At 39.5% G+C, this 14,491-nt stretch overlaps 1 protein-coding gene across 1 annotated transcript; it reads left to right on the top strand.

Annotated features, from left to right (window-relative positions):
• The first annotated feature begins 8,369 nt into the window (after positions 1-8,369).
• PIFO (primary cilia formation) lies at positions 8,370-13,435 on the top strand. The gene is made up of 6 exons (XM_052638126.1): positions 8,370-8,388; positions 8,648-8,790; positions 9,414-9,512; positions 10,259-10,389; positions 11,839-11,956; positions 13,367-13,435. Exons 1-6 carry the CDS (start codon positions 8,370-8,372, stop codon positions 13,433-13,435), a joined length of 579 nt encoding a protein of 192 aa, XP_052494086.1.
• Positions 13,436-14,491: the final 1,056 nt, after the last annotated feature.

The following is a 14,491-nucleotide window of genomic DNA, read 5'->3' as shown; positions in this document are numbered from 1 at the left end:
TCAAATTAATGTTTACTGTATACCTAATATGTGCAAGAAGAGGACAGGCAGAACCCAGCACACATGACCACTCTAATCTCACCTCCTTTGATTCTTCTTATTCCCTCTACTTCAACTATGTTGACATCTGTGCTGTTTCTCCAATAGTCCAGGCTTGTTACTCCTTCAGGGTTTTTGCACAAGCTGAAATATTCTTTCCTGAGATTTCCATTTGACTTTCTACCTCACTTCCTGTAGGCCTTTCCTCAAAGCTACCTTTCACCATTCCTGGCCAAGAAACTCCCTTTTCCTTCTTCCTCTGTTTTTCCTATCAATACCTGATATCACATGCATTTTATGTGTTTATCATTTTTATTGCCTGCCCTGCTAGAATTAAGGTCAATGAGGATTAACTTCTGTGAGCCTCTGATCATGGCTATATTCCCAATGCCTAGAGCATATTATAAGAGTTTAGTAAGTACCTGTTGAATGAATAAATCAATGAGGGCAGGAAGGGAGATGGTAAACAAGTTAAGTAAGCCAAGCACTGGACTGGGTACTTTATATAGGTTATCTCCTGCATGGTGAATATTGTCGTGGTGTTACAGGTAAAGAAATTGACGGAAAACTTGTCCAAGATGATGAAGTTATAATAAATGGCAGAGTTTATTTTCAAAATTGGGCCTTTCTGGCTTCCTCTACACCATAATGTTGCCTTGTAGAAAGCACTGTCACAATGACTTGAAGAGGTGACTTCAAGGGTGGGGCTGTTGCTTAGCAGCCAGTCTGAGTTACACTGTCCAAAGTCTTGGTTAAAGTCCACTTATAAAATTTGTCACTAATGGAATCAATACATGAGAGAGCCAGGGTTTTTGAAAGTCCCTATAAGGAAGAGTTATGGTCCAGAGCTTCTCGGAGATTTTCAAAGCTCATGCCATCTGTCCTATCCAGGAGCTTGAAGGAAAACAACATTATGCTACAGATCACCCAGCCATTCCTTTGGGACTTTGATCATGGTAATCATATTCTTGAACTCTAGCACATATATATAAATTCATTCCTTCAGTATTGGAGTCTAATTGGAAAGCCATGGGGTAGGAACCTTGATCCCAGTGGGGATGGGGTCAGTGCTCCACTCTACAAGTCATGAACCTTGACTAGGGGTGACACCCATCCAGATGAAAGGGCACCATTAAAAAATTTGCACAAAGGTACCCTTGGAGTTAGATATAGCCCTGGCATGGGGGTGGTAGGTTGAAAATACATTAATATTTATTAAATGCTGATTTTAGGTTAGTCACTTGCTGCCATATGATCCAGCAAGTCCACTTCTGGGTATACAGTCAAAGAAAACAAAAACACTAATTTGAAAAGACACATGCACCCCAATGTTCATAGCAGTATTATTTATAATAGCCAAGGTATGGAAGAAATACTAAGCAGCCATGAAAAATAACAAAATTTTGCTATTTGCAACAACATGGATGGAGATGACGGGGTATTATATTAAGTGAAATAAGTCAGATAGAGAAAGACAAATACTGTATGACATCACTTAGATGTGGAATCTAAAACATAAAATAATGAAATAACAAAAAAAGAAAGACTGAGATACAGAGAACAAACTAGTGGTTACTAGTGGGGAGAGGGAAGAGGGTGGGGTAAAATAGGGGTAGGGGATTGGGAGATACAAATTACTATGTATAAAATAAATAAGATACAAATATATGTCATACAGTCAATATTTTATAATAGCTATAAATGGTGTATAATCAATAAAACTTTGAATCTATGTTGCACACATTAAGCCAATATAATATTATAAATCTACTATACCTCAATTAAAAAAGAAATGGAACATTGCTTTCACTCCAAGTGTTCCTCAAGTTCCCTGTTAGTTATTCCTTCCACTCTCTTTTACAAAGCTATCCCGACTTCTAACATATAGATTAGCTTTGCCTATTTTTGAACATCATGTAAATTTGCTCATACAGTGTGTAAATATTCATGTCTGAATTATTTCATTCAACTCTGTCAGATTAATCTACATTATTAAATGTGAAGGATTTTATTCATTTTCATTCCTGTATAGTGTTAATTTACATGAGTATAGCACAACATATTTTTCCATTCTAATGTTAATGGACACTCAGTTGTTCTAGTTTGGGGAGTATTATTGGTAATATTGCTTTTAATGTTCTTGTAATGTCTTTGGAACACAACTGTATGCATTTCTGCTGAGAACATATAAGGAGTAGAAATTATTAGATTGCAGAGATGTCTATGTCCAGCTTCAGTAAATACTATCTATTTTTCAAAGTGAATGTATCAATTTACACTTATACTAAAAGTGTATTAAAGGTTTTTAGCTATTTCACATCCTTAGCACTCTTCTCCATCTTTATAATTTTAGCCATCAGGTGGGTATGTCATTGTGGTTTTAATTTGCATTTCCTTTTTGACTGTTGATATTGAGCAGTTTTTAATATGTTTACTAGTCATTTGGATATTCTTTTTGTCTATAGTGTGCATTCAAGCATTTTACCAATTAAAAAAAATAGGTTGTTTTTCCTTATTGATCTGTAAGTGCTTTTATTTCTAGACATCAGCATTATCCAGTGGAAATACAATTCAAACAATGTGTTTAAATTTTCTAACAGTTACACATAAAAGAGCAAAAAGTAGAATATGAAGTTAACTTAAATATATGTTTATTTAACCAAATATATCTAACTATTATCATTTCAACATGTAACCAATATAACACTTAAATCATAGTTTGTACACTTTGTTTTCATTCTAAGCTTTTAAAATCTAGTGTGCATTTTATACTTACATACATCTCAATTTGGACTAACCACATTTCAAGTGCTCAGTAGTTACATATGGGTAGTGGATATTTTATTGTACATTGCAGACTGGCAACCCACTTTGATATTCTTGCTTGAAGAATTCCATAGACAGTAACCTGGTGGGGTAGAGTCCATGGGGTCGCAAAGCGTCAGACACAACTGAGCGGCTAACACTTTCACTTGCTTATATTTTCTCTCATAGCTTGGCTTCCTTTCTCACCCATAATTATACATACATATTTTTAATTATTATTTTGAAAGTTTCAAATCTAAAGAAAAGCTTCAAAACAGTACAAAGAATTCCCTCAGCTCCATTCACCCAAATTCCTCAGTTGTTAAATTTTGCTTCTATTTCTTTCCATATGTATATATAGATAGAGAGAGAGAGAGAGAGAGAGAGATTTTTTTTCTGCAATGATTCCCCATCTCTTCTAAAAACTCTACTGTTACCCTCCCTGAGATTCTCATAAACCATGATCAGAACAGCTCTTTCAATTTGAAAAACAGATTGATACACTATTCTTTTTTTGTTTGTTTTTATTTTTTCCTCTTTTATTATTATTATTATTATTATTTTACTTTACAACATTGTATTGGTTTTGCCACACATCACCATGAAAATTCACACACCCTATTCAAATTTGTTGTCCCAACAACATATCTTTCCTATCTCATCCAGGATCCTATCCAGGATTAAATGTTGTATTACATTGTGTTCATCAGTATACCTCAATCTGAAGTAATTGCTCAGTTTTTCTATGTCCCTCATATCTTGGTACACATACATTAACTTTGTTTTTGTTAGTCTTCATATGGAATATGTATCCCATCCTTTTTACTGTTATTTCTTTAGCACTTAAAGACACTATTCCATTGCTTTCTAGTTTCTCTTAAGAGTTCATCCTCTAGGCTTATTGTTGCTTCCTTAAAAGTAACCTGCCTTTTCTATCTAGCCAATCTCAAATTTTTCCCTATTTTTCAAACGTTTCACTATGATATGACCAAATGAAAATTTCTTTGTATTTATCTTGCTTTCAGTTCAGTTCCGTTCAGTCGCTCAGTCATGTCCGACTCTTTGTGACCCCCTGAATGGCAGCACACCTGGCCTCCCTATCCATCACCAACTCCCAGAGTTCACTCAGACTCACGTCCATCGAGTCCGTAATGCCATCCAGCCATCTCATCCTCTGTCGTCCCCTTCTCCTGCTGCCCCCAATCCCTCCCAGCATCAGAGTCTTTTCCAATGAGTCAACTCTTCGCATGAGGTGGCCAAGTACTGGAGTTTCAGCTTTAGCACCATTCCTTCCAAAGAACACCCAGGGCTGATCTCCTTCAGAATGGACTGGTTGGATCTCCTTACAGTCCAAGGGACTCTCAAGAGTCTTCTCCAACACCACAGTTCAAAAGCATCAATTCTTTGGCATTCAGCCTTCTTCACAGTCCAACTCTCACATCCATACATGACCACAGGAAAAACCATAGCCTTTACTAGACGGACCTTAGTCAGCAAAGTAATGTCTCTGCTTTTGAATATGCTATCTAGGTTGGTCATAACTTTTCTTCCAAGGAGTAAGCTTTAGACTATAGCATTTGGTAAATTCTGGTTAAATGTTTTTCGTCAGTTCTGAAATATTCTCATCCATTATCTCTTCAGCTCTAGCATCTGCCACATTCTCTTTCTCTCCATTCCTTGTGGAACTTCAAATACATGTGTGTTACAACTTTTCACTGTTTCTCCTCTGCCTCTGTATTTTCTATCCTTGCCTCCTCAAGCTTTGGTCTATATACTTTCTTCTGATTCATTTCTCATTTCATTAATTTCTTTTCAACTTTTATAATCTTCTGTTCCCCATGAATTCATATCTTACTTTTGGTGATGGCACTTTTTATTTCCACATTTTTTATTTGCTTTTTTCTTACTGTTTCTAAAATTCTCTATCTTTTCATTTAGTTTCTTAAATATAATTATCACCTTTACCATTTGCTGAATTGATATAATACCATTAAATCCATTATGTTTTAAAATGAGACAAAATATATTTAAAACATTATATAAATGTTGAATTACTTATCCCCATTCAATTAGACCACTTCACCAGGGGAAGTAGTTTCCTAGAATTGTAATTCTTATTAATACAATGGCCTCATACACAGTCAAATGAGGAAAGCAGATAACTAACTCTTAAGTCCATAACAGTCTCCATAAGCATCAGGCATCCCTTGATGCTATCATCATAGTTAGAAATGTACATGACAGGACCTGCTGAATTCTTTAAAAATTCTTCATCAAAAGTGGCTACATATGAAATTTTGTTTATTATTCTGTTCCAAGTAGTCACCTGCAAAGTTTCATTTACACATGATCATCATTCAAAAAATCCATCACTTAAAGATTCAATGATTCTTTACAATCCTTAGAGCTGCCTGAAATTCTGTTTAACTTCTGAATTTTACCATCACACAATTAATAATACAGGAAATATACATAAAATACAGTCTATCTTTGTACTATGTCTGGATTGACTTTAATGAAAAGTTGATAAATTTGCATCAATCTGGATGTATGTGGACACTCTTGTGTGTTATATTAGTAACATAAACATAAAGATTGATGGGGGAAATTTTCTCTTTCCCTAAGTACACTGAGGTCTTTATTGACTTTGTTTTTAGAGTGTAATCTATATTTTTCTTTTAGCCTCGTACCTGAGAAGCCAAGAATCTGCTTCATGATCACAAATTTCCTTGCTTTCTTTTGCTTCCTATGTTCACGCTGCAGTCTTCAGCCTTCTTGTAAAACCTGAAGCCAAGTACAGTTAAAGTCCACTCTTGATACTCCAATTGCTGGATTCCTTTTGGGTTTATGTCTACTTAGGTGTTTTGTTTGGTATAAGAGGTTGCTTTATATTGAATGCTGAACATTTTGCTTAAAAATTATACAACTTATTTGGGGCTCAAATAATGCTATTATACAAGAAGATTTACTTTTGTTTTGGGTATGCAATAAGGGTAGAAATAGATTATCTTAATGGAGCTGGGGACTAGAGTTGATACAAAACTAAATTTCTGGATTTTTTTTTTTTTTTTTGAGAGCTACTCTATTTATTTACTTTTATAGCTGAGTTGTATCTCTTTAGCCTCCTAACTAAAAGTCCAGGGTGTTTTCCAGTCTCTCCTCTGCCATGGTCAGCCTAACTTTTATTTCCCGTTTTTAGAGACTGTTTGATCAAAGTTCTGCTCAAATTCTCTGCTTCTCAGTGATATTTTTAATTAGCGAATGTTCAAAGGGAACAACAGCACCAACTGTTGGGCTCACCATTTTGGGCTGCCCTCTCTCCAGGGTCTTGGCCCTTCAGATTCTTTTTTCTTTGCTATATCTCTGATATCTTGAAATATGTATGTTTTATCTGGTATTTCTATCTCTTCTCAGCTGGAGAATTAGTCTGAAGTAAACCAACATACCAGTGAAGAATATGTTGTCATAATTTCAAAATACTTTGTGAGACTTGTTTCATGTTACTAATAATGTAAACACTAATTTCCAGAAAACACTGTGGGTACTACAAATATTAATATCCCTAAAGACAGTGAAAATAATCAAATTAATACTATGTCTCTTTACATTTTGTTTACCATCATTGTTACTACAATTATATTTTGAGTAGAAAGGAGACTTGAAGCAAATTGTTCAATAATGTTGAGACCATATTGTTATTCCAGTTAAGTTTTGTTTCTCTTAAGATGTTCTCCTATATTATTGGGCTTTCTGCATTACTTCTTGAAAAAAAAGAACAAAACACTGTCTTTTTTGTATATATGTCAAATATAATTATTTTTTCCACAGAGGCCAGGAAGACATTGGAGTGTTTGTTATATAGGACTTGACACAATTCACTGTGCAATTGCACAGTGAGCTACAGGTATCCAGCCTTCCTGGTTCACTGACCAGGAGCATCACCTCAATAATTTTTAACAAGCAAAAGGCTTCTGTGCTGTCATTTCAGTCATGTCCGACTCTTGGCAAACTCTATGGACTGTAGTCCACCAGGCTCCTCTGTCCATGGGATTCTCTAGGCAAGAATACTGGAGTGAGTTGCCATGCCCTCCTCCAGGGGATCTTCTCAACCCAGGGATCAAACCCATGTCTCTTATGTCTCCTGCATTGGCAGGCAGGGTCTTTACCACTAGTATCACCTGGGAAGCCCAGAAGACTTCTCTAAGTTTCCAAAATATCCTCTAGGACTCAGGATCACTTCTCTTGGAACCTGCCTTAGAGCTATAAAATCATGCCTGTAGACAGTGCTAACCCTGAGTATGTGTGGATCCCAAGATCATTCTTAGAAGCCAAAGACAGAATGTATCAATAACACTATCACACTGTGCTTTCTGTTGCCTGCCACACTTGCCAACTCTGAAAGTTATCTTAAAATCAAGTGAGAACAAGTTAGGGTTAATATCTAGGACAAAGGTAAAGAAGTCATCATACACCCTGATATTTCTTCTTAGGTTAGGGTGGGAGTACTCCTAGGCTGGCTAGATACTGTTGCAGTAATAAAAACCTCTCCTATTGTGACCTACCAAGCACTAGGCAATGACCCTCTTTAATCCTGTTATCTTAACCCTCTCAACAACCCTATAAAAAGGAATTACTGTTCCTAACGTAGAGATAAGGAACCTGGGACTTAAACATTAAGTGAAAGTGAAAAGTGAAAGTGAAGTCGCTCAGTCGTGCCCGACTCTTTGCAACCCTATGGACAGTGGCCTGCACCAAGCTCTGCCATCCATGGGACTTTCCAGGCAAGAGTACTGGAGTGGGTTGCCATTTCCTTCTCCAGGGGATCTTCCCGACCCAGGGATCGAACCCAGGTCTCCTGCCTTGTAGACAGATGCTTTACTCTCTGAGCCACCAGGGAAGTCTAAACATTAAGTAACTGCCTCCAAATTTAAGCACTTCTTTTATTCCATTGTGCTCTTACTGTTCTGCTTAAAGAGACCTTTTATAGACTTGAGCCCCTCTTAAGGGTATAAGGGGGTAACCGGATGGGAGTGCCTTGAAGAAAAGGAACAATGGGTCTAAAATAGGCCTAATACGGAACTATCTAGGCTCCATTAGGTTCCCAACTTCCCTCTTCTGGGCATTGCCCAAGAAGCCCACCTCCATAGATCATCACTGCAGAGGCTGTGTTTTTCTACATTCCTGATCCTGGCAGCCTGGATTTCAGGGTATCCTGCACGTGGAGGAGTCCGTCCTTCCTCAGTAGTGCATTTCCAGTGGCCCAGCTTTCAAAGCTCTTCAGCCTACAGCTTGGATCTAGCAAACCCCCTACCTCCTGCCCAGCTTCAGAGTTCTCACTCCCCTGGATTCCTGGCCTGGGAGGCACAGTTCCTGCCCCAAAGCGGGCTCTGCAGGAATCCCCACTGCTGAGTAGGCTAGCTCAGAGCCACTCCTCTGTGGGAGCTGGGCAGCTGGGGCTGCCCAGCCCCGCCTCTGTTTCTTGGGCAACGCAGTACACAAACCCCGGGCCTGGTGGAGCTCCTGAGATGTGCTTCGTTAAAGCAGGTGAGGAGGGCTGTAGTAGGGGAGTCTACAGTAGAGGCAGGAGGAAGAGTAGGGAGGCTGGGAAAGAAGAAGGGCAAAGGGAGGGGAAAATGCAGTTGATGTCTTTACAGAGATTTGAGCTACCCTTTCCATGGATCTTTCTTAAGGGTCTGCCCTTAAGAGCTCTGTCCCGCGGCCCACCCCTCACTAGCCCTGAAGCTCTCACTTAAATCAAGGGGCCTTTCCTCATGTGAAGTTTCTCTTCTTTCTCTATCTGCAGAGCCGCTGCTTAACTACTCCTTTGGAACACGTCAACATAGGAAGATCTTTCCTCACATCCATCCCCCAAGCTTGTTGGGAAACACATTTCCCCCTATTAGGGGAGCCCCCAACAGAGGGCCTGGGTGTTACATAGCAGAAGATGTGAGTATTCACCTTCCCTTAGATGGGTCTCAGTTCCCAGCCATTATCTAAGGAAACCCAAGTTTTCGTGAATAAAAGCCCTGTGGGATTTGTGACCATCAGGGTCCCAACATGAGAAAGTGCCCTGGTCCTCTACAATCAGAGAGTAAAGAGCCACTGTTCCCCTTTGCCTTCCCCACCAAATGCAAGCCTGGGCCTCATGCAGTTCCCGGAATTGTTCCTTCACTATTCACAGTCACAAAGACCAGTGACTCAGTATCTCCTCTTAGTCCAAACCTGGACTGTGGTTGTGCTGATAGGTAGTTTATGAAATTGTATAATCATACTGATAGTTGAATTAGAACAGATTCAGCTCTGTGGGACCCAGAAAAATGTGTAGAGAAATTTCTATACATTCACCGGAATGTATAGAAATGGCATTCTCTCTACCTATCTAGCCACATTCCTTTGTAGGAATGCAACTGTTTGTGTTACTTATGTAATTGTATGGTCATGATTCAGAAGAATCAGGAAAGAGCAACTTTGGCAGAGAATATTCAGGAATACTTTAAGTTCAGACTGTTTTAATAACTATAATGTTCTCTACATGTGTTTTTCCTTTGTTTTCTACATAACACCTGAAGAAGTATGGCTTGGCATACAATCTCTCCAAGATCCCGACCAGTAAAAAAGGATACACTCTTGGCGCCAGAACAGCCATGAGGTTTAAGCCAGTTAGCAAGGTTAGACATGACTGAATGTGCTTAGATTTCACTGTGATCCATGTTGCTGAATGTATTTGCATTGGGGAGCATAGCTGGAGGCTACCTAAAGAATATGCCCAAAATTCAAGACAAAAAATCTTTTGGGCAAAAGCCACTAAAAAACCTATCTTAAAAGCATGGATGTTAACATGGCAAATGTGTGTGTGAGTGTCCTGGGAGAGTATAAAATGATTCTAAGAAGAAATAACACCAAAGCAAGGTTTTAGCCCTGAGACACTTGCTTGTAAAATACTGGAAGAGTTGTTTATACACATCATATAATTATATGTAATATATAATATCTTCTCAGTTAAAAAACCAACTCCAACTTCTGCACTCTTTTGTGTAACTGGATTTCAAGTCTTAATTATCTTCTGTTAATCTCTTGTTGGACTTTTTCTTGACGCTTAAGCTCAGGAAGAGGGATACTGGCTCCAGAAGAATCTGAGTGGGATGGTGGGATGGTGGTGGTAGTAACTGTAATAAGTTACCATGGTTCTCTACCCTCATAGATTTGTTTCTACAGCCTAAGCATTAGGTACCTTTACATAGCTGAACCATACACTTATCTTGGTTTTCTACCTACTGTAGGCCATTTCTATACATTGAGGTAGTTAAACCATAGATGATACATGACAGGGAGAGGATAACTTTGTTTTTTCTAATTAAAAGGATTTACATGTATATATCACCCTCTAACATATTGATCTTTTTCTTGGAAACAGGATATGACACCTTACCCAGGCATGTACCAGACAGTCAATGTTCAAGAGCAAACACACAAACCAAATTTTGCTCCATTTAATGCCTTGTTGCCTCGCTTTCGGACATACTCAAAGGACTCTTATTATCCTGGGTATGTGCCCCTTTTTCTGCTGCACTTCAACAAAGAGCAATAGGAAAGGAAGTACAAAAAGGGGTTACATCCCAACCATGCCCTCTAAATAAGAAACCATCTAGCTTTAAAGATTCAACCTCTTGCCTTCTAGATCTCTAGAAATTATAGGGTGGTAGAGTGTAGTGGTTCATTCAATGAATATTTATAAAAGGCCAAGCAGTTTTGTGGATTCCAAAGATTTTGCATTAAACCCATCATACCAGATTCCTGATATCTTGGAGCTTACATTCTAGAGTTCCGACAGATGAGAAGCAAACAAACAAGAAAATATCAATAGTAACAAAGAGAGTGACTATATAATTTATTAGTCAGCACATGACACTTCTGAGACTTGAAATGGAGTCTTATTAATAATTATACCAAGACAGTAGCCATTAGCTGGGGCTGTCATAGACACACTAGGAAGTAAGGTGACCTGGTGTTGTGCTGAATGAAACCAAACAAGATGATGATATGATACAGAGTGGTGGACTAAAATCTATATATTTTGGCAAAGATTGTCAAGATAGATCTTTTAGGGAAATGACACTTGGTCTGAAATCATTATGACAAGAATGAGCTGGCCCTGTGAAAATCTAGGCCCGGAGTTTCCCAGGCAGAAGGAACTTCAAGTACAAAGGCTGTTATTGGGAAGGAAATTGGTGTGCAGAAAAAAAGAAAGAAGGTTAGTGTAGCTACAGTATCGTGGGCAAAGAGGAAGTGAGAATGGGGTGGGGAAGGTATGATTGGGGGTGGCTATAGCACATAGGCCAGTAGACCAAGGGCGGGAGTCTCTGTGCTTTAGGAAGCCGTTGAGAATGTGTGGAATGGTAGGGCATGGGGTCAAGGTCTTTTTTTTTTTTTTTTTAACTGGTGAGAATTTCAAAGATCAGAGAGTGAGTGTAACTTTTTCAAGGTTGTAGTAAGGAATAGAGATATTGAATCTTGATTCCTATGTCCACTCTACATGTTACTTCCACAGCAAAGAGTCTATACCAAAAGAATGTTATGAGCAAAGGCTATAATTAAATAATCGCATTGTCAAGGAATTTTACATGGTTCTACTTTACTGACCCCAGATCGTTGATACTTTAAATTAGCACTTTTCTTTCCTCCTCAATTTTACATCGTGAGCAGTACTTACGCATCACTGTGTTAACTTTATCATCCACCATTTCTGGGATCTTTTGATTTCTCAGCTAAGGAGACTGAACTTCCAGAAATATTTTAAACTGGAATTGAGTTTTTACTTTGTCAAGACTAGATACTTTGAACACTGAAACTTAGTTAGAAATACTTTAACAGGCAAAGGACTCCTATGTGAATCAGTTGACTGCCTTTTCCCAAAGGGTTAGGACTCTAGATTAGGGGTGGAAGGTTATATATGATCGCTAACTCATTACACATGATGTTCTGTATGTTTTATAGCCCTACCACATACAACCCAGAGATAAAGCCACCCAAGAGAGTCAGATGGCCAATGAAATTTGGATCTCCAGACTGGGCTCAGGTTCCATGTCTACGGAAAAGAACCCTGAGAGCTGAGGTAATACTTTTGGACTTCTCTGGAGCCCTTTACCTAATTCTTCCATGTGTATCAGTGATTCTTAACTGGGAGTCTGTGAATAAGCTTCAGTTAAGTCCTTATTCCCCTGAAATTACTTGCACAATTTCGTGTATATACATATGGGAATTTTTTTTTGGAGAGTTACCCAATTTCACTAGATTTTTAAAGTGTGTGTGATACAACAGAAGTCACATTTTCTTATTTAGTCCTTAAATAATCTTCTGTGGTTAGTCCAAAATAATTATTCTCTGCAGCTGAGGAGGAAACTGAGGCTCAGATGGATTAAGTGGCTTGTTGAAGTTGCTCAAATAGAGCCTAGATCTGGTGACTTCTAAGCCAGTGCTCTTCCCATCACACTACTTAGTGTTAGATCATCAAGGGCTGTGGATCATTCTGCCAAGAACATGGGTTTTTAGAACAGACTACCTGGGTCCAAATTCTAGTTCCATATTTGCTTTTTGTGTGATTTTGTCTAATAATCTTACTTTTCTAAGCATCAGTGTGCTTAGTGTTAAAATGCATATAATAATAGACTCTATCTGATAAAGATGTAAAGATTGAGATATTGTAGAAAAGTATTTAGTGCCATACTGAGCATAATCAATGCTCAGTCAATGTCAGCTATCAAAATTCCTAAGGTGCCCTTTATTTTCCAGTGGAACTTGGGATTAATTCTGCAAGTATGTATTAAACGCCAAATGTATTAACATCATTATGCTAGGGCCTATGGGTAACATTCAAGAATTAAACATATAATTTTTCTTTTCAAGAAGTTTACCAGCTATAGTTTTAAAATAATTAATTAATTAATTATGTTTCACTGTGCTAGGTTTTTGTTGCTGCGCATGGGCAGGCTTTCTTTGGTTGCGGCAGCAGGGGCTACTTTTCCTTGCAGTGCTCAGGCTTCTTAATGCGATGGCTTCTCTTGTTGCAGAGCACAAGCTCTAGACACACAGGCTGCCGTAGTTGCAGCACATGGGCCCAGCAGTTGTGACTTGCGGGCTCTAGGGTGTGGGCTCAGTAGTTGTGGTGCACAGGCTTAGATGCTCATGTCATGTAGAATCTTTCTGGACTAGGGATGGAACCCATGTCCCCTGCATTGGCATGGTGGATTCTTATCCACTCTACTACCAGGGAAGTCCTACCAGCTATACTTGACAACTTCCCAAGTAGAAAATAATTCCTAGTATGACATTTCCAGAGTAAGACAACAAAGAGTAGATGTCCAGAGCAGTGCTGAGACACTCAGTGAGGCTAGGTTACTATGGGGTTGAGGTTCAGCTAGGCCACAACAGGTATAACATACATGCCTATTTCACAGAGCCAGGAAGACCAGAGGCAGTGGGTTCTCATTTGAATATTGACCTAGATAATATTCTTTCATTGCAGCTGCCCACAGACAAAGACTTTAGGAAGCGTCGGAACCGTCTGGCCTACCTAAGCCTGTACTATGACTGAAAAGCTGTGACCCGCTTCACGTGCACCTCCTGACCACCAATCCTCCAGGACAGTGCAATGCAGAGCCCAGAGGTGCTCTTGTCTTTCTGCATCGCTCTGACCCTCCTGTCTGCCAGCATGGGGCACAGGGAGGGCAAGGGCCTCATAAGTACTACACGACAGTGTAAAGACTAGTTTAGAAGGCTCTTTCTCCTTGCGCTGGTTTGCTGTGTATTCATGTAGAAGGGCTAGAGGGGTTCCTTCTGAGTGTTCAGCGGGGTGGCTTCATGACTGAAATATACTTGTGGGTCCTCGCCCCCTAATTCCCAGCCACAAGTTTTATGTTTTCTACCACTAGCCCGGGACTTCCCGGGTGGCTCATCAGTGAAGAATCTGCTTGTGATGAAGGAGTTATGGGTTCAGTCTCTGAGCTGGGAGATCCTCTCCTCTGGAGAAGGAAATGGCAACCCACTCTAGTATTCTTGCCTGGGAAATCCCATGGAAAGTGAAGCCTGGCAGGCTACAGTCCATGGGGTTGCAAGAGTCAGACACGACTTAGCAACTAAACCACCACACCACTAGCCCTGGTGATAGGAGACAGTTTATTGTTCTATACATATCAAGGCTTTGAATGGCTTGCTGGGCCTTGTTTGGGGGCTTTTTGGATGCAGAGGACACTTAAAGGCAGAGTAAATGTTTTAGGAGTGCTTCAAAGTGTCCGAGTTTCCCAGCATGGAGTGGGAAGGTCCTGATTTGACTGCCTTTCTCTGTGCTGTGCTGAGTCGAGTCTGACTCTTTGTGACTCTGTGGACTGTAGCCAGCCAGGCTCCTCTGTTCATGGGATTTCCCAGGCAAGAATACTGGAGTGGGTTGTTGATTTGATTGCCTTTCTCAGGTTCACGTAAAACTCAAAGAACCAATAACCCCCTCCCCCTTTCCTATTACATCATCTATTTAGTCTGTCAGTCATCATCATACTGAATTCCAAACATGCCTCAGGCAGAGTGGCAAGCACTGGGGATGCAGCAGGAATCAGAATAGACTCATCCACTGGCTCCATGGCCCTGGACTGCAATA

The sequence above is a fragment of the Budorcas taxicolor genome, chromosome 3 (assembly GCF_023091745.1).
Source record: "Budorcas taxicolor isolate Tak-1 chromosome 3, Takin1.1, whole genome shotgun sequence".
Classification (NCBI taxonomy): Eukaryota; Metazoa; Chordata; class Mammalia; order Artiodactyla; family Bovidae; genus Budorcas; species Budorcas taxicolor.
The sequence above is the reverse complement of the archived record's forward strand: the minus strand, read 5'-3'. Positions and strand labels throughout refer to the sequence as shown.